At 41.5% G+C, this 21,052-nt stretch overlaps 2 protein-coding genes across 2 annotated transcripts; one reads left to right on the forward strand and one right to left on the reverse strand.

Moving 5' to 3' along the window:
• Positions 1-5,162: 5,162 nt before the first annotated feature.
• Positions 5,163-6,201, forward strand: LOC118384958 (60S ribosomal protein L37a-like). Its single transcript, XM_035771680.2, has one exon. It carries the CDS (start codon positions 5,181-5,183, stop codon positions 5,469-5,471), a length of 291 nt encoding a protein of 96 aa, XP_035627573.1. The 5' UTR covers positions 5,163-5,180; the 3' UTR covers positions 5,472-6,201.
• An 11,019-nt stretch (positions 6,202-17,220) lies between these two features.
• On the reverse strand, positions 17,221-20,754 carry LOC118384963 (high mobility group protein B3-like). The gene is made up of 5 exons (XM_035771687.2): positions 20,616-20,754; positions 18,920-19,122; positions 18,621-18,766; positions 18,207-18,381; positions 17,221-18,058 (listed from the first exon to the last, which is right to left on the reverse strand). Exons 2-5 carry the CDS (start codon positions 19,067-19,069, stop codon positions 17,924-17,926), a joined length of 606 nt encoding a protein of 201 aa, XP_035627580.1. The 5' UTR covers positions 19,070-19,122; positions 20,616-20,754; the 3' UTR covers positions 17,221-17,923.
• Between the last annotated feature and the right edge of the window lie 298 nt (positions 20,755-21,052).

The following is a 21,052-nucleotide window of genomic DNA, read 5'->3' on the forward strand; positions in this document are numbered from 1 at the left end:
AGGAATGAGCGCCGAGTAACAGGAATGAGCGCCGAGTAACAGGAATGAGCGCCGAGTAACAGAAATGAGCGCTGAGTAACAGAAATGAGCACCGAGTAACAGAAATGAGAGCCGAGTAACAGGAATGAGAGCCGAGTAACAGGAATGAGTGCCGAGTAACAGGAATGAGTGCCGAGTAACAGGAATGAGTGCCGAGTAACAGGAATGAGTGCCGAGTAACAGGAATGAGTGCCGAGTAACAGGAATGAGTGCCGAGTAACAGGAATGAGTGCCGAGTAACAGGAATGAGTGCCGAGTAACAGGAATGAGTGCCGAGTAACAGGAATGAGTGCCGAGTAACAGGAATGAGTGCCGAGTAACAGGAATGAGCGCTGAGTAACAGGAATGAGCGCTGAGTAACAGGAATGAGCGCTGAGTAACAGGAATGAGCACTGAGTAACAGGAATGAGCGCTGAGTAACAGGAATGAGTGCTGAGTAACAGAAATGAGCACCGAGTAACAGAAATGAGCACTGAGTAACAAGAATGAGCGCTGAGTAACAGGAATGAGCGCCGAGTAACAGGAATGAGTGCCGAGTAACAGGAATGAGTGCCGAGTAACAGGAATGAGTGCCGAGTAACAGGAATGAGTGCCGAGTAACAGGAATGAGTGCCGAGTAACAGGAATGAGTGCCGAGTAACAGGAATGAGTGCCGAGTAACAGGAATGAGCGCCGAGTAACAGGAATGAGCGCCGAGTAACAGGAATGAGCACTGAGTAACAGGAATGAGCCAGGAGTAACAGGAATGAGCCAGGAGTAACAGGAATGAGTGCTGAGTAACAGGAATGAGTGCTGAGTAACAGGAATGAGTGCTGAGTAACAGGAATGAGTGCCGAGTAACAGGAATGAGTGCCGAGTAACAGGAATGAGTGCCGAGTAACAGGAATGAGTGCCGAGTAACAGGAATGAGTGCCGAGTAACAGGAATGAGTGCCGAGTAACAGGAATGAGTGCCGAGTAACAGGAATGAGTGCCGAGTAACAGGAATGAGTGCCGAGTAACAGGAATGAGCGCCGAGTAACAGGAATGAGCACCGAGTAACAGGAATGAGCACTGAGTAACAGGAATGAGCCAGGAGTAACAGGAATGAGCCAGGAGTAACAGGAATGAGTGCTGAGTAACAGGAATGAGTGCTGAGTAACAGGAATGAGTGCTGAGTAACAGGAATGAGTGCTGAGTAACAGGAATGAGTGCTGAGCAACAGGAATGAGTGCTGAGCAACAGGAATGAGTGCTGAGTAACAGGAATGAGTGCTTGTGTGAGGGAGAATAACTGGATGTCACAGAACTTCAATTAAACAAAGATAAAACAGAGGTCATTATATTTGGCAAAAAATATCTTAGTCTAAATAGCAACATAAAAGCTGTAACAATTGTGTGTGTATGAGTGTGTGTATGTATGTGAGCGTGTGCTTGTGTGTGCGGGGTGCAGCATGTGTGTCAGGCTCCTGCCTCTGCACAATATGGGTTCTCCATATTCCTCTCAAAAGGCAAGAAAGACAAAAATACAAAATGCTGAGCATGTTAAGCAAATCCTCAGAGCTCTACATTTGACTACCAGTATCTAATATTAACTTATAGTATTTTATGCACATAAAACAACATTCACTTGCAAACACGACATACAATTTGTATTTCATACAGAATTTCAATAAAATAATGAACAAAAACTTGCCTTTTCTAAGAAACAGTCTCTGGTTTGGCCCAGACTTTGTTGTCAATTTCCATGTAACGAGCTGCGACTTGCCTCACTGGTGGAATAGTACACAGGAGGTCTTGAAACGGGTACCAAAGAATGTCTTCGCGGAGTGGCCAGCAAAACCTGTTGGCCCCAATACTTTTCATACAACAAACCTTGACGTGTGTGTTGTTTGTGTCTGTGATGATGCCAGGGTACAGTTGACCGGTGTACTTCAGCACACACTATTTACCAACAACATCAGGACTTTGCCCCTGATTTCCTGTGGTCGTGGGAGCCTTCTGTCAATTGACTCACAGCTCAGATGTTGTCTTGCTGTGAACAAGCAGCTGACGTCCCTGTAGGTCAGCTCTCCATGGCCTGGGGTTACTGCCTGATGCATCTTTATCATAGATGGAACTGGTGGCACATCCTTGGGCATCTCTGACACTGCTGTTGACTACTTCCTCTTCCACAAAAAATAACTTGCTTGCTGTATCCATCTTGCTCAACACAGAAAACAGCTCTGAAGCAATAGGGACATCTGTCCCCTTCCTGACAAGACTGTCAGCTGTCCTCTTCAGGGCCCTGCCCACTCCATCCGGGGCACCCTTGCCATGGCTTGCCTCAAAGAAGTTCCACAATCCAGCAGTGAATCTTCTTCTGAACAGCTCAGTACTAAACAGGAACAAATTCCCTCGCTGCTTGTACTGAGTGCAAGGGCCATCACTGTAAAAATGGATAGTGGTAACCTCTGGATGTGCACTCTGCACATAATCAAGCACTGGTGACAAGTGCTGCCAGATTGCTGGTGGGCCCTTCTTGTCTGGAGGGGAAGACTGTGCAGAAGGACACTGTCTGTATTTCTGTTGCGTACTTAGAGGTCATTTTCGGAAAAGTCAACATGAATAAAGCAGTCATGTGCTTTGAAGCCTTGTTTCAGTGCCCTGTAGTGGGTAAACGGATTCTTGATGTTGTAAGTGTGCATCTTAAACTTGCGCAGCATCAGATTCAGTTGTTCCAGCAGTTGCTCTTGGGAGGTCTGGAACTCTTTTTTTTGATAGTGACTTTGGATGTACCGCCATTGGGGTCATTCTTGTGCTCCTTATCCATCCGACTGGACATAAGTCACTTCATTCTTATCATTGTATTGGCCAGAGACTGGACGAGAGGTCCTTGCACACCGCATAGTCCCCATACATGCACTTCATGCACTCCGTGTTTCCTGTGACGGATTTGAGAAGTTCATCAGGATTGAAAGTGCTGATTATCTTCAGGTGGTGCAGTTTCTGTACGATAAAACTGAGGTTTTCATGCTGTTTGCACATGCAAGTCTCCTGGTCACTTAGAGTTGGGTGAACAACCCAAAAGGGGCTCAGTGAGCAGAAGAGGGAGTATGAGAAACCCATCATGTTCTGCCAAAATCTTCACATGTAGAATTTTCATTGTGTCCAAAAGGAACCTCTTCTGATTTTTTATTTTCTTCTGGGTGAGGCGTCTGCCTCTTCCCAGTCGTTAATCAACTGACATCATCCATGGTGTAAAAATCTTGGACTTTGTTTTTGAAGCCATCTACCACCCTACTGTTTCTCTCCCTTTTGTAGTTTAAGTTAAAGTTCTGCATTCTTCGCATTCATCAGCCACCTTTTCTTTGACAACCCAAATTAACTTTGGGAGAGACGTTGCAGCCTATATATATATTTTTTCCTGTCACTATCTTTGAGATGAGTTGCCTTTCCCTTTCTTCCCGTGAGTTGCTGTGCCTCTGTCGGATGTCCTCCACTAAGGTGTCATGGAAGAGAAGGGTCTTTTGCATTGTAGCGCGTGGTAGCGGTCTCATTTGTTTGACAACTTTTGTACATGGAGATGGATAATTCTGTTTCATACGCAGAATGCTTTCCTTATACCTCTCCTTTTTTTCCAGGTTTGTGTCTGTAGCTGCTTTTGTATCTCTTCAGTTTGTTTCCGGAGCTTCTCTGATGTATTTCACCTTTAACGCCCTTCATCTGCCTAAAACACACAAGTACATCACAATTACAATAGTTGTTCAATTGTTAAATTAATAAGTGGCTACAGTAAAATGTTATCTATATGCCCTATTAACTGGCCATCACCCATTTTACACATAATCCACTTAACACACTAGCACTAACTCTCATCCTGATCTTGAACGGCTTGGCTCTGGATTATCTGCTCTGTCTGGTGAAAGCTGCGGGCTACCTAGAGGTGTGGCTTCTTTCCTGGATTTGATCCTATAGTAAGTCTCCCTCCATTCTTTGTGACGTCTGTGCTTTTCCCTCTTACTAAATGTTAGTGTTTTCTTCCTGCCTGATGTTATGTCCTCCCTGAATTTCTGCTGTTCCTTCTTCAAGTATCTGTCTCTCCTTTCTGGATCGGCATCACGTCGAGTGTGACAGCGCGGCTGCTTCTCTGCAGCACTTCATCGATTGGCTCCCTGTAAGTAATGTGTTCACATTTCAAAACCAAAAACACAATCAGTAATTCAAACTGTGAAACTTAAAATCAAGAGAATAGTATTATAATGAATCAATGTATATACCAGATACACATTTAAAATGGCTATTTTATTCAAACTTCTCACTCCTGTTACTCTTATTCAGTCCTGTTACCCTTCATATGAGTAACAGGACTGAAAGTAACAGGACTGAGTTTTTAGCATAGCATTAGCAAATACATGAAATGTAGCCACATGGCATCAATGTGAATAGCATGAATAGCATGAGAACACTTAGCACCTTCAAGTGGTTTCCCAAAACTATCTTTAAAAAAAAAATAGGACTGTACATTGAGATTGACATTCTCAGTCATACTTACAATATGATAAAAAGAGTGAGAGAACTTACTGTTGGTCTTCCCATGGCATCAGGAGACTCAAATGATGCTACTTCCTGTTGATCATGTGACTTGTGGAATGTCCCAAAGTTTAGAGGGGGGAATGTGTCAGGGTAACAGGACTGAGTGAAAACATGACTAAAATGTGTATTTTACCTAACATATGACTTTCCTCTGAGAAAATGTATTATGTCTAAATTGGAAAAAGAGTCACCCAATAATTAAAAAAAAAGATTTGATTGTTTCTAATCATTATATTTAATGGTGAAGTGTAGTGGGGACAGGCTAAAATCCTATTTTTTCAGTGTTCTGGGTAGTTTTTATTAAGGTTGTACATTATGGATCTTCAAATTGCAATTAGCACCATATGTGCATGACACTTTGCTTGATACTATAATGTATGTAATGTCCTGGGGACGGAAAAGGCACCGATTCGGCGGAATGGCCCTTACATTAATTAAATCAACCATACATTTTAGAAACGTACCGTTTTTCCCGTGCAAGCCGCAAGCCGAAGTAGCCACCATGAGCTATAGTGTAGCCTACGACTTGTGTATTTCCTGTTATCGCTAATGGTACATTGCTTTTTGGACCTACGTCTCCAGAACTACAATGGCCAAGCGCATGGCCAAGCGCACCAAGAAGGTGGGGATCGTGGGTAAATACGGCACGCGTTACGGCGCGTCGCTCAGGAACATGGTGAAGAAGATTGAGATCAGCCAGCACGCCAAGTACACCTGCTCCTTCTGTGGCAAGACTAAGATGAAGAGGAGGGCAGTTGGTATCTGGCACTGTGGGTCCTGCATGAAGACTGTTGCTGGAGGCGCCTGGATACACAACACGAAGTCTGCAGTCACGGTGAAGTCGGCCATCAGGATACTGAAGGAGCTGAAAGACCAGTAGACTGTTACCGGAGAATCAGACTGTCACTTTTGTGTACAGTTTGACCTGGACGCTGTGTCGAACATCTACCACAATAAAAAGCAGTCTGGAGCGGAACACCGGAGTCTACTTGTACTACTTGTGTTGCTGTTAGTACAGCCCTGTGTGTTGCCTGCAACGTGAGTTACTTGGCGCTGATGTTAACTCCTACAGTCCCACTTCTAGCCCCTTTAAAATATATATATTGTTGGAGCTCCAGACTTCTGGTTTGTTCCATTGGTTTTCTGTATGATTAACAAGCTCTTAAAAGCAATGAAAATCTCATCCAAAACGAATGCAGTGGAAACATTACAGAAGATAACATGGTAAAACACTTAATTGTGAAGCTAAATATAAAGGGCTGGACATGCAGATAAGAGTGATTAATTGATGGGGTCTGACTGATGGGTTACAGTGCATTTGGAAAGTATTCAGACATTTTGTTACGTTAAAGACTTATTTTAAAATGGATTTAATAGTTTTTTCCCCTCAATTGACACACTACCCCATAATGACAAAGCAAAGAAAGGCTTTTGGAAAAAGAAAAAAAAGAAACAAAACTAATCACATTTACATAAGTATTCAGACCCTTTACTCAAATCCCCGAGCTTTCTTGAAGCACCTTTAGTAGCGATTACAGCCTTGAGTCTTGGGTATGATGCTACAAGCTTTTACCTGTATTTGGGGAGTAAAAAATAAAATGTTATTGATCCAAAATAAAAGGGAAAAAAAGAAAGTGGTACATTTCCGCGTGCCGCTCAGGCCGCCCATTGTGATTCGCTTGTGGGCGTGATGGTAGCATATAGCAGCATGTTCGACTGTGCGTCAAGAATTCAGCGTAACAAGTTTGTATGAAGGTCTGGTTATTAAATAGGTACATAGTTCAATAGTAATATCCTTTAAAACGCTCTGGTGACAAACACATTTTGCAGCCCTGTTTCCAATTGGCCACATGGCTGGGATAACCTATTAAAGTAAGTAAATAGATTTCGAAAATGTAAAAAAAAAACGTTTTATTAGCTAACTAGCTACAGTGCAGGCTAACTCAAATGAACTGCTAACGTTAGTTGGCTAGCTAGCTACCTAGCCAACTTCACATACTATATAGCTAGCTAAGTGAATGAAATATCACCACCACTCCAAATGCATTTGTAGATAGCTAGCTATGGAGGAGGGTGAAAGGATAGCAGCCCCAACTGTCAGTGGGAGAGCAGGCTATTCTGGATAGGACAGGTACTTTTGTGTAGTTCCTGTCCCTAAAAGTGAGGATGGAGATAATATTAACTTAATATTCAGTGCGGTCTAATTTGACTATAATGAAGTCTGTTTCTTGTGAGGTTTTCTGTCCTCAGATAAAGAGAGCTATGAAAGCCTGTATACACATGAAGAGCAGTGGTTCTCAGTCCTGGTCCTGGAGACTCAGAGGGACACATTTTGTTTTTGCCTAAGCACTATACAGCTGATTCAAATGATCAACTCATCATCAAGCTTCAAGTGGTATTTATGTATTCATTTGTGATGCCATCCTTGATATGATCCTGTTATTGTCACATACTACACATTCACATATGTGTGCCCATGCATCTATCAATCCAATGTGATCATGATTTGTCATCGGGGATATTATACTTTAGTAATCCACAATGGCCTGGTGATGTAAAAGTCTAATAATTACATTGTCTTCCATATTCCTACAAATATCTTGTAACTCGAGATTCCTTCAAAACAGTTAACATGTAGGGCACTGCAAGGTTGGGTGACCAGGGCCATCTGGGACTGCCTCCTGGAGGAATTCAGGTGTGTGATGACTACCTGTGTTCTGCATAACTTCATGAGGATGGACACGAGGACCAGGAGGGGATCTGCAGCTCGCCGCTGTGTGCCAGAGGAGAAGTCTGCTGCTCAGCAGGATGTTTCAAGGATGTGGTCCAACAAGGCAGCAAGAGAGGCAATCTGTGTGCAGGAGGTCTTCACTTCCTACTTCTTCGAAGAGGGAGTTGTTCCCTGGCAACACCATAAACTACACTATGCACAACCAAAGGCTCTTTAAGAGCCATTCACATTGCAATAAGGGTATTTTTCAATTTACTTAGCTATGTCAACTGCAGTTATTCAATTCCCAGTTTCTCTCCCTTTGATTTCTACTTCTCAGGTGAGGGTACTGTTTAGGTAAGGGTGTGATGTCTGTACAAAAACAAAACAAGCTATTTTAAGTCACATTTTTTTCAATATGGGTATTCAAAACCCTATAACCCACATCTACACACATGTATCAATCTGATTGATGGATTGTGTTGTACAGTAACCAGGCTCAGGTGTATAACTGTGGCTCCTTCCACCTTCAAAGAATGGGCAAAAGAGCCAACCATGGAGAATAGCAAGACACTTGACTATTTCTATAACTATGCTATATTGTTTGTCCTCGTGTGTTCGTTCATGTTTTTCAGCATGAAAAATGTGGTGTGGACACCAGGTGAGGCGACACACACAGATTCCTGTTGAACACTGTCCCTTTAACTACCTTAATTTCTCAATAAGTCTCTCCTTCACTTCATCCCACTCTCCTCTTCTCCCTAAATCCTCTAGGTTATATCAGCTGTGTCGGTGAACCCCTCCCGCATCTGAACTGGCTACATCGAGGGCACAGCATGATAAGAGGTGAGAGGTCACTTGGTAAGGTCAACAGGAAGTATTATTAAAGAGATGCTTTACATTGAAATATCAGAGTTAATGATCCAAGGTCAGTTTTGCATTTCACCTCTTGATTATTATGACTAACAATGTTAGAATTAAAAAATAAAAACACGGCATAAACATGCTCTCTACATCTGCAGATGTTTTGATGTGAGAGGATGCCAACCCCCAGTCCCATCATCGCTACCTCACCCGCTTTTAAGATAACCTTCGGGCTGACTAGAGACACTTATGTAATTGTGATGAACTGAGAGAATATTTGGATTACACTGTGATTCATTAATCATAGGAGCAGGGGAAGGCAGCATATGTTCTTACCTCTTTCCCTTTTACACCTCTCTCGCCACCTTTCTTCCTCTGTTATTATAATGCATAACAGATATGCATTGAAGTACAGATTGAACTTGTATTGATAACACTTGGATAATGAACTGCTTTCAATAAAGTGTTTCAAATTGAAATTAAGTCTCTCATTTGCTGAAATACTACACCTATCCTGTGTTTATCAGATCAATGCAGATGAAGGGCATTAGATATGGAGATGAACCGGTTTTAGACTACTTACATGATGCATAGGAAGTGTAGTGTACTGTTTTGTAAATTTGACTTATGTATATATGAATTACAAATCAGTCTTTAACTAGTTAAATCTTGTTTCTAGTCTATTAGTTACAATGTGTAACCATTGATGTCCCAGGACCAAGATTAGTTAACACTGTTGTGGTGTATAATTGTAATACATACATGCAGACACAGCATAACACAAAGACTGGAATGTGATACTCCTGGTATTGGATAATCTCAAGACATTCATACCTGAACTGCACCTTTATTTGCCAAGGTAGAGTACATGATCAGTGAATATATTAAATGTGGGGAACTCATGCATGGTAATAACTACATGTATATACAACTTGCATCCTTTGTAATATTCATATGTGTAAACATACTGAATTGTAATTGGATGCATTTTACCGCCATCTCATACTGTGCTACGATTGGTTAAGACCACCCAAATGGTTAGGTCATGGTCAGTTTGATCCTGGTTGGCGATACATGAACATGCCAGTTATAGCTAGCTAATAAAGAGCTACGTTGAGAAATATCCTGTACTGCATTTTATTATTTTGTACAAAGTGTGCAAAACTAGACATCCTTGGCGCAAAGTTATATTACACTGCTCAAAAAAATAAAGGGAACACTAAAATAACACATCCTAGATCTGAATGAAATGTTATTTTTAAATACTTTTTTCTTTACATAGTTGAATGTGCTGACAACAAAATCACACAAATGATCAATGGAAATCAAATGTATCAACCCATGGAGGTCTGGATTTGGAGTCACACTCAAAATTAAAGTAGAAAACCACACTACAGGCTGATCCAACTTTGATGTAATGTCCTTAAAACAAGTCAAAATGAGGCTCAGTAGTGTGTGTGGCCTCCACATGCCTGTATGACCTCCCTACAACGCCTGGGAATGCTCCTGATGAGGTGGCGGATGGTCTCCTGAGGTATCTCCTCCCAGACCTGGACTAAAGCATCCGCCAACTCCTGGAGAGTTTGTGGTGCAACGTGGCGTTGGTGGATGGAGCGAGACATGATGTCCCAGATGTGCTTAATTGGATTCAGGTCTGGGGAACGGGCGGGCCAGTCCATAGCATCAATGCCTTCCTCTTGCAGGAACTGCTGACACACTCCAGCCACATGAGGTCTAGCATTGTCTTGCATTAGGAGGAACCCAGGGCCAACTGCACCAGCATATGGTCTCACAAGGGGTCTGAGGATCTCATCTTGGTACCTAATGGCAGTCAGGCTACCTCTGGCGAGCACATGAAGGGCTGTGCGGCCCCCCAAAGAAATGCCACCCCACACCATGACTGACCCACCGCTAAACCGGTCATGCTGGAGGATGTTGCAGGCAGCAGAATGTTCTCCACGGCGTCTCCAGACTCTGTCACATGTGCTCAGTGTGAACCTGCTTTCATCTGTGAAGAGCACCGGGCGCCAGTGGCGAATTTGCCAATCTTGGTGTTCTCTGGCAAATGCCAAACGTCCTGCACGGTGTTGGGCTGTAAGCACAACCCCCACCTGTGGACGTTGGGCCCTCATACCACCCTCATGGAGTCTGTTTCTGACCGTTTGAGCAGACACATGCACATTTGTGGCCTGCTGGAAGTCATTTTGCAGGGCTCTGGCAGTGCTCCTCCTGCTCCTCCTTGCACAAAGGCGGAGGTAGCGGTCCTGCTGCTGGGTTGTTGCCCTCCTACGGCCTCCTCCAAGTCTCCTGATGTACTGGCCTGTCTCCTGGTAGCGCCTCCATGCTCTGGACACTACGCTGACAGACACAGCAAACCTTCTTGCCACAGCTCGCATTGATGTGCCATCCTGGATGAGCTGCACTACCTGAGCCACTTGTGTGGGTTGTAGACTCCGTCTCATGCTACCACGAGAGTGAAAGCACCGCCAGCATTCAAAAGTGACCAAAACATCAGCCAGGAAGCATAGGAACTGAGAAGTGGTCTGTGGTCACCACCTGCAGAACCACTCCTTTATTGGGGGTGTCTTGCTAATTGCCTATAATTTCCACCTGTTGTCTATTCCATTTGCACAACAGCATGTGAAATGTATTGTCAATCAGTGTTGCTTCCTAAGTGGACAGTTTGATTTCACAGAAGTGTGATTGACTTGGAGTTACATTGTGTTGTTTAAGCTTTCCCTTTATTTTTTGAGCAGTGTATATTCTACTCAATCCATAGGCTTAATTTATGTCATTCAGACTGTTTTGAAATTGATACAACTAGCTATGATGGGCTCTCAAGTTTTTTTCTTTCAATTTGCAGCAAATGCTTTAGCTAGCTAGATTCTTTACAGCCACTGTTTCACAAGACGACAGCCTGGTTTGCTGGTTGTTTCAGTAGTCCCTAAAACATTAAACAACCAGAATTACAATTTCATACTCGTGTCACAACACCTGGCTAATGTTAGCTAGTCAGCTAGCTTGCTAAATCGCGATTTTCGTAAATTAACTTTACGATTAAAAAAATGTATACTCGTTTGTCTCTACATTAACATATTCCTGTCAAATGTACATTGTTTTTGCATGATTCGTTATTACGTTATAATCACTTACATTTGCTTCCATCATAGTATTTTTGTCAGCCATCTTTGAAGAACGTCTCCAGCCTTGGGTCGCTTAGCGTCAAATTCGTCATGGGAACCACTCGATATGTTTGGTCATCGCCCAGCGGTTGCCTTTGGAAAAAGTACAACTTTTTCACCGCCTCCCACGCCACCTTCGTACCGCCCAAAGGTCGCCGATTGAATTGAATGGGAAGCGGTGTTTCACCGCGCGGCAACCTGTCCTAGTGTATGATGCCCGAGTCTGCCCCAGATAGTTTCCTTAGAGATGATGAACATAATTAACAAGATGTTCTTGATCTGATTGAGGAGTAAGTAGGCTATATGTAAATTGTGGCATCGTTAGAAAATATTTAAGGCAAATTTGGATTATTTGAAAATAATTACTTTTTGTTGATAAAGAGTTTAACGTATTGTCGAAAGCACGTAGGCAATATTATATAATGTGTCGATAGGGGAGTAGGCTAATGTACAATAACGTAATTTGATGTGCTAGTATTATTTATTTAATGGATTAATTCAATTGTAAATTAAAATATACACGTGGTGTTATCGAATACAGTACCCATCAAAAGTTTAGACACACCTCATTCCAGGGTTTTTCTTAATTTTTTACTATTTTCTACATTGTAGAATAATAGTGAAGACATCAAAACTATGAAATAACACATATGGAATCATGTAGTAACCAAAAATGTGTTAAACAAATCAAAATATGTTTATATGTTAGATTCTTCAAAGTAGCCACCCTTTTGTCTTGACAGCTTTGCACCCTCTTGGCATTCTCTCAACCAGCTTCATGAGGTAGTCACCTGGAATGCATTTCAATTTGTAAAAAGTTATTTTGTGGAATTTCTTACCTTCTTAATGTGTTTGAGCCAATCAGTTGTGTTGTGACGAGGTAGGGTGGGTATACAGAAGATAGCCCTATTTGGTAAAATACCAAGTCCATATTATGGCAAGAACAGCTCAAATAAGTCAAGAGAAACGACAGCCCATCATTACTTTAAGACATGAAGGTCAGTCATTTCAAAAAATGTTGTGCAATCAAGCACTATGATGAAACTGGCTCTCATGAGGACTGCCACAGGAAAGGAAGACCCAGAGTTACCTCTGCTGCAGAGGATAAGTTCATTAGAGTTAACTGCACCTTAGATTGCAGCCCAAATAAAGGCTTCACATAGTTCAAGTAACAGACACATCTCAACATCAACTGTTCAGAGGAGACGGCATGAATCAGGTCTCCATGGTCGAATTGCTGAAAAGAAACCACTATTAAAGGACACCAATAATAGTAAGAGACTTGCTTGGGCCAAGAAAAATGAGCAATGGACATTAGACCAGTGGAAATTTCTCCCTTGGTCTAATGAATCCAAATTTGAGATTTTTAGTTCCAACCGCCATGTCTTTGTGAGACGCAGAATGAATGGATGACGGTGAATGGATGATCTCCGCATTGTGTGGTTCCCACCGTGAAGCATGGAGGAGGAGGTGTGCGGGTGCTTTGATGGTGACACTGTCTATGATTTACTTAGAATTCAAAGCACACTGAACCAGCATGGCTACCACAGCATTCTGCAGCGATACACCATCCCATCTGGTTTGCACTTAGTGAGACTGTCATTTGTTTTTCAAAAGGACAATGACCCAATACACCTCCAGGCTGTGTAAGAGCTATTTGACCAAGAAGGAGAGTGATGGAGTGCTGCATCAGATGACCTGGCCTCCACAATCACCAGACATCAACCCAATTGAGATGGTTTGGGATGAGTTGGACCGCAGAGAAAAGGAAATGTTGCCAACAAGTGCTCAGCAAATGTGGGAACTCCTTCAAGACTGTTGGAAAAGCATTCCAGGTGAAGGTGGTTGAGGTTGAGATAATGCCAACTAAACACCCCACTCTGACCATTTTACTCATCCTGGCAGAGTTGTTTAGGCTGTTTTCATGTTATCCAAAGCATTGGTGACTGTAATTGTGCTGCTGGCAACAACTGAATTGCGCTTTTTTGCCTACGTTTGCTGACACCGGCCATATTCAATGGGTGTTGAGCATTCATACATTTATCAGTTATTCTGCACTCTGGCACACTCAGACGAGAGTGCTTTGAAATCAGAGTACATAGACAGAATGAATTTACGATCGCACCCGAAATGGTTATTTGCATAGTTGAGTCTTTTGTTAAGACATGTAGCTAGCTAGCTAGGTAAACAGTGAACCATAATCCCAACTCATGACGTTACTGCCCTGCATGAATCTGCAGGTAGCTAACCAACCAGGTTCAATGTTAGGTAGCTAACATTAGGCTATCGCTAGCCAAGCAAATGGCTATTTCTCATTTTGATCAAAAAAGAAAGATTACATTCAAACATTCTCCTTTTAAGTAGTGACCCGTGATGTACCCCTAGTTTCCTGAAACAGGACATAAATAGCTAATCCTTGCTACCAATGTTCTAGCATTAATTTATTGAGGCAACCAGATCAGAGATGACAAGGTGATACCCAAGCATATGCCATGTGTATATGTGACTCACAAATATGTATGCTCATATTTTTTGTTTTATTTTGTTTGTTATTTTATGGAGCTACCCCTTGCATAATTTTCTAGGCCTCACAGGTATTTACATTGAATGTATGTATATGATTACTGCTGCTAGGGAGAGCTGTGATGTCAATGGAGTGTGTTAGTGAGATCTTGGAGGTTTCTTCTTCAATCTCGTTCTACTGAAAACATTTTCTGTCTCATCATTATACCCTATTAATTCAGGTATGTAAATGTACAAAAGTGCAATATGATTCAAAATATTGAGGTAACATGGTTAACTACATAGTCCATGAGTTTGGTGATGTTTGAAGACAATTGGAGGGAGTTTTAAAAACTTCTTATGGCTAGGGGTTCCGCTAGCAGCACCCCTCGACAACATTCCGCTGAAAAGACAGAGAGCGAAATTCGAAAATATATTTTTTAAATATGTTACTTTCATACATTAACAAGTACAATACACGAAATGAAAGAAACTTCTTGTTAATCTACCCATCGTGTCCGATTTCAAAAAGGCTTTACAGCGAAAGCACAACATATGATTATGTTAGGTCAAAGCCGAGTCACAAAAACACACACAGCCATTTTCCAGCCAAAGAGAGGAGTCACAAAAAGCAGAAATAGAGAAAATTAATCACTAACCTTTGATCTTCATCAGATGACACTCATAGGACTTCATGTTACACAATACATGTATCAGTAATATGCATATATTAGCAACTGGGACTGAGTGGCAGGCAGTTTACTCTGGGCACGCTATTCATCCAAATGTGAAAATGCTGCCCGCTATCCCAAACAGATTTTAACTATGAAAAACTGGTTGGTATTTTCCCCATTGTAAGTAATGAAGGTTGACTTGGTTGCTAATGGTTTACATGTAAGAGAAGGTATTAAGATGGCGTCCAAACTTTCTGTACTTTTTTAAACCACGCTTTAGATCCAATTGATTTTATTTTCGATGAACAAAGGCTCAGTTTATATATATAAATATGTGATGTCACGATAAAATGTGTTAGTGTTAATATTTGTAGAAAAATAGCATTTAACAGTTCTCTAGCTTGATGCTAACCACATTTAGCTTGGCAAAATGCTAGTTAGCTCTAGGCTAGTTGGTTTCAATCAATGTTAGCGTACATGTTAGTGGTTAATAATGTAATGATTATAGCATTGTTTGTCATAGGCCTCCAGTCAATTTATATATTTTTCAAAATTGACACTGAGTTTAACATATAATGTGAATGTATGGTGACTCCAGTTTTGGATGAGCGGACCAACGAGACTGCCATGGGCAAGTCCCTTGACGGATACCACTGCAGTCGCGTCAATGTGGATAGGGGGGGTTCTCCCTCTGCTGTTTCCTGAAGTCCACGACCATCTCCTTTGTTTTGTTGATGTTGAGTGAGAGGTTATTTTCCTGGCACCACACTCCCAGAACCCTCACCTCCTCCCTGTAGGCTGTCTCGCCATTGTCTACTACTGTTCTGTCATCTGTGGGAAAACCCCCTTTTGGATCTTTACATGTTTCATTTTTGGGTTTAGTATGAGTTCAGGGTTCATATCGTTTGTTTATGCTCGGTGAGATAGAGGAGAGTTCAACACATGGAAAAAGATACCACCCCACTTTTACAGTAGGATTCAGTCTGGATATTGAATGTTAATAATAATAATATATAATATATGCCATTTAGCAGACGCTTTTATCCAAAGCGACTTACAGTCATGTGTGCATACATTCTACGTATGGGTGGTCCCGGGAATCGAACCCACTACCCTGGCGTTACAAGCGCCATGCTCTACCAACTGAGCTACAGTTCAAGGCGCAATGGTATTTCTATATTTTTATATATGCCATTTAGCAGACGCTTTTATCCAAAGCGACTTACAGTCATGTGTGCATACATTCTACGTATGGGTGGTCCCGGGAATCGAACCCACTACCCTGGCGCTACAAGCGCCATGCTCTACCAACTGTGCTACAGAAGGACTTTTCAGAATTAAACTCGGACACTGCAGTGGTTGGAAGAGATTTTAATTGCTTGTTGAACCCCCTTATTGATAAGTTTCCCAGCGGTATAGCGTCACTCTCTCCTCAAGCTAAGTCACTTAAAGCTATTTGTGATGATCTGCGGTATGTGGATGTCTGGAGAACTTTTCATCCCTCCAACAGAGAGTTCACTTTTTTCTCTGCACCTCATGGATGTCAGACTAGAATAGATTACTTTTTTTTATGCCCAGGACGTCTTTGCAGTCTGTTTTATCCGCTAGGATAGGAAGCATAGTCGTATTTTCTCTATTAACTCAAACAGATAACCCTTTGCTCTTTTGGGAAACCTGTAAAGCGTACGCCAGGGGTCTGATGTCATACACAGCCAGTAAGAGACCTGTAAAGCGTACGCCAGGGGTCTGATGTCATACACAGCCAGTAAGAGACCTGTAAAGCGTACGCCAGGGGTCTGATGTCATACACAGCCAGTAAGAGACCTGTAAAGCGTACGCCAGGGGTTTGATGTCATACACAGCCAGTAAGAGACCTGTAAAGCGTACGCCAGGGGACTGTCATACACAGACAGTAAGAGACCTGTAAAGCGTACGCCAGGGGTTTGATGTCATACACAGCCAGTAAGAGACCTGTAAAGCGTACGCCAGGGGTCTGATGTCATACACAGCCAGTAAGAGACCTGTCATACACAGCCAGTAAGAGACCTGTAAAGCGTACGCCAGGGGACTGAGTTTAATAAGGGTGAATTCTCTAGTAACATTCTTAATTTAATGTTAAGATGTCATTGGGCTAAAATGTTTGATAGACCGGGCAACCCTGGTAGCAATCCAAAAGGATCTTGGCTGTAAGATATTTCCAGGGTCACCTTGAAGGACCACACAGCAACCTCAACCTTTTCCATGGTCATGGTTAAAAACGTGACATTTTGATAGTCATCCTGTCAAGCAGCATCATTCACTAGAGGTTTCCTTAACAACCTTGTCGTAAGTCAGGAGACTTGTCAAGGGTTAAATCTATTGATAAGTTTGATGTTCAGTCATTTAAAAACATACATTTCTCGTTGACTTTTCATGCAAACTTTTGTTGCTCTTTTGCAGGTTATTTATCTAACATGTGAACCACTCCACTCAGATGAGTGTTTTGTCCGTTGCATGTGGGGAGAGATGGGCTCCAGTTCACATATTCTTCCACTTAAGAGGCAAATGACTGTCAAAGTCACTACTGAACAACAATGTAATATCAAAATAGTATGTTGCATAAAGTGTAATACATTTACAGCTAAAGAAACAATTTAAAAATAACAAATGCAGTCCTTTCAATGCAGGGAAGAAATCAATTTGGAGCCACACAGAACGTAAAAATGTAGTTATTTATTTTAAACCAGATGTATCCTAAACATACAAAACAAAATTGCAGGTGCAAAGAAACTCATCCAGATGTAGTGTCAATGTCAGTCAAGAGGGAGACATCCTCACATCTAAAAAGTCATTCCACTTAACCAAATGAAAAGAAAAAAAACTAAGTCATTCCTTTCAGCCATTACAAAGTGAAATGGATCAGCCCTGCTTCAAGCACAGGTGTTTGTTATAATAGGTCAGGGCAATGTTAAATACCTGGTTGTCAGACTGGACATCTGCCTGAAATCTATGGATTGTGTGTCTAGATACAGATAAACACTGGTTTAAGTCCCTTAAACAAACTTACAATTCCTTGAAATGAACATCCCAATAAAATAGAACAATTAAATAAAATCTATTTCAATAGCCATATGGTAGCACACACACGCCACCTTACACATCTTTTAGGAGTTAAAGGGTATGAACTCTTATGCCATTGCTTTAAATAGGCTTGTTCAACTGAGAAAAACAGATGGGATAAGGAGAACACTGAGAGCACAGTGTTAAAGACCCAAAGGACAAACAAAGTAACTACAGGGAGAAAATAGTTTCAAACCAATTTGATGTTTTGGTCTAGGACAATTGAACCCTACAGATGAGTCTGCTCACCAGCCAGTGTCTTATCCAAACACAATACCATTTTCTAATTTGTCAAAGATGATTAATCATCCTCCTCATCCTCATCCTCGTCCTCATCATCGTCGTCCTCATCATCGTCATCCTCATCATCTTCAGCCTTCTTTGATTTAGAGGCTCCTGCCCCACCCACTTTTCCTCCTTTGTAATCTGCCACATCCTAGAAACCATAAACAAAAGTCTTAATCCACAGGTTTTGCAATATTTAGCTAGTGATTCCCTGCTATGTGACACCAGTCAGAGCACGCTGGTAAAATACCATTAAATTGCACATTTGAGACAAAAGTCAGAGTTCTCAACAGCGTTACCTTTTGGTATTTTTCCTTGAGTTTGTTGGCTTTGGCAAGATACGGCTGTTTATTGGAGTCGGTCAAGTTGTTCCACATCTCACCAAGCTTCTTGGCCACATCCCCAATGCCAAAGCTTGGGTGTTGGGCTTTGATCTTGGGGCGCTGCTCAGCACAGAAAACAAAGAATCCAGATCTGTAAGAGAAGCAAATGTCGTCTTTACAGATTGTTGCAGGCCTTCAAAAAAGGAATCATATTGTTGTGAATCGTTTACAATAAGCAGCATATATCAATATCACTTCAAATACAAATTGCTTCAAAAAGCACAACTAATTCAAATTAATCTGAAGACACCCATGTGAAATAGCACAAGATGGTAGTTAAATGAATTAACAATTCTATAGATGATTACGGAGTTTTAGGAATAGACATACTGAGGTCTCTTTGGCGCGTTAGGATCCTTCAGTGCCTTCTTGCCCCTTTTCCCAGGAGGACCATAGCTCGTCATCTCCGAATCATAGCGAGCTTTGTCCTGCTTGGCCTGGTCCTCAAACTTAGACTTCTCCTTTGGAGACATAGTCTGAAAAACAAGTGGCAAGTTAAATGTTAAGATAGCATAGCGATGGATATGACTGGACTATGCTTGCCTAGTACCATTAGGTTGGAAAATAATGATCATGACAAAATTGTTTCACACAAAGAAATACTTCAACGTTTCATGTTGCTCCTCTACCTTCCATCTTCCAGAGCACTTCTTAGAAAACTCTGAAAAGTTGACTGGGATCTCTGGATTCTTATTTTTGTGTTCTTCTCGGCAGGTTTGAACAAAGTAGGCATAGGCAGACATTTTGCCCTTCGGCTTACGAGCGTCACCTTTGGCCATTCTGAAAAATGGTGGATGTTCTCTTGCACCACCAGAATCTCTTCCACCAGCTCCTACAAGACAAAGATATTAAAGCTAAATTAAAAACACTCTTTGGAGTCTGGAACCCAAAAGCACATCACAATGATCCTTCTATGGCGGGCAAATTTTCAGACAAGTTTATACTTAAGTATTTCAAGACAAGATGCCCAGCTATGCCCATAATACAAGTTCAGTGTTACGTATGAAGATGAAGTTATGTATATTTTTCATAAAGCTATTGTACAGTTAATTTATTTAATCGTATTTTGTTGGTTAGCCCACGCCGACCCACACAGTGCCTTAAAAAGTAGGCCTGTTATAACAGATTTTTAGATAGCAATGCTGCCTGGGTTGTTAAAATTATAATTATACTTTAAATTCAAAGTAGAAAATGGGCTAGTTGATTGAAGAGATAGTTAGGCTACTCATGTCATCCACCGTTGAACCGCACATCCAAGATTAGGCGAATTTAAAAACATTTTTAGTGCATGCGTTGGTGATGCAACTCAGTATAGGCCAACGTGCGGTTAGAAGCGAATTCCTCACCAGGAATTACTCATCTTCCATTTTGTGCAATAAATTCTCATGACAGAAACTGTCCTTTAATTTGATCAACATTTCGTGTTTTGTATTTCTCTCATTCACAAATAGACCCATTAACCACATTTGAACACAATTCTAAAGGCGCTTGTATGGGGACTGTATTTGGTTCCAATGAAGGGTAGATCTCCTATAGGAGTGCATTGATTAAAATGGCTTCAGCTTCCCTGCTAGGGGAGGGCTTAACAACAAAGCCACTCAGACACAGCCACGGATTACAAATGGCACGGGAACAACGTCAACGCATTACATTCTGATCTCAATCGTTTGATCAACTGAAAAGGCTTCTTTCGAGTTCTATAGACTTATACATTTAATTGCCAAACGCGGACATTACATCAGCTTGTCAAAGTTCTCCAAGCACCGCCCGGCGCACAGCTGAGCTGTCATTAACAAAGGCTGTACAAGCCAGCCATGACTGGTATGGCGATGGCAGCACCGAGTCAAACACAGAAAACTCAAACCAGAAGGAGACGCAAAAGAAACTAAATAAAATGTTCGACATTGAGGGATTGTAGATCGGAGATTAAAACAAATTGGTGTCGTTTAATTAGATTTTCAGTCTTGAAATAACATTTGATGGCTGATTGTAGTCGTTCAATGGCCAGCCATTTTAATGCACTTATATGCTCGACAATGAACAGTCAAAATTTATTTTTATATAAAAATCTATTTTTTAAATCAACTTTGAATCGAACAAATTCCAATGCTTTTCAATACACAAATGTTACGTTTCGATAATCTACCCAAAGAACCAGATAATCCTTTTTTTAATATAAAAAGGCCACTAATGAATTAAACTTTATGAATAGAAATATGAACACATTGTTACGAATGAGGAAAAAGTCTACCAAAATATACATTTCTTTTAGGATGCCAATATATTCCAAACAATTGTTTTCAATAGGCCCTGTCGTCTGCCTACCTGTGTTTGTTTGAGCGCAGTCAGTCACACGATCCGACGTCCTTCCCTTTAACAGCTGAGTAGCATACACAGCCTCGCGCTAGCTGACTACGAGACCGGTCTGATTGGATAGTCGTTTCACACATTTGAAAGAACCTCCACTAGTATGTATTGGTTAGCACCTTGGAGAGCACATAATATATATTCATGACATCCCAACTTCAATTGGACCAACACGCAAAGCTTTTGACATTTCGTTTCTTACAATATAGTGAAATAAATGAATCATCCTCGTCCCCCCAAATATACAGACCTAGAATGTTTGATCCATTTTATTTGGAATGTAACAATCTGAACTGTGACACTGGGTGCGTTCGTAAATTCACTCTGGAGTGCCAGATGGCGTTCAAAGTGTGCTTTGGGCGTTCGTAAATTCAGTGGTTCGCTCTGGTTGAGTA

This window comes from Oncorhynchus keta, chromosome 6 (genome assembly GCF_023373465.1).
Source record: "Oncorhynchus keta strain PuntledgeMale-10-30-2019 chromosome 6, Oket_V2, whole genome shotgun sequence".
NCBI lineage: Eukaryota > Metazoa > Chordata > Actinopteri > Salmoniformes > Salmonidae > Oncorhynchus > Oncorhynchus keta.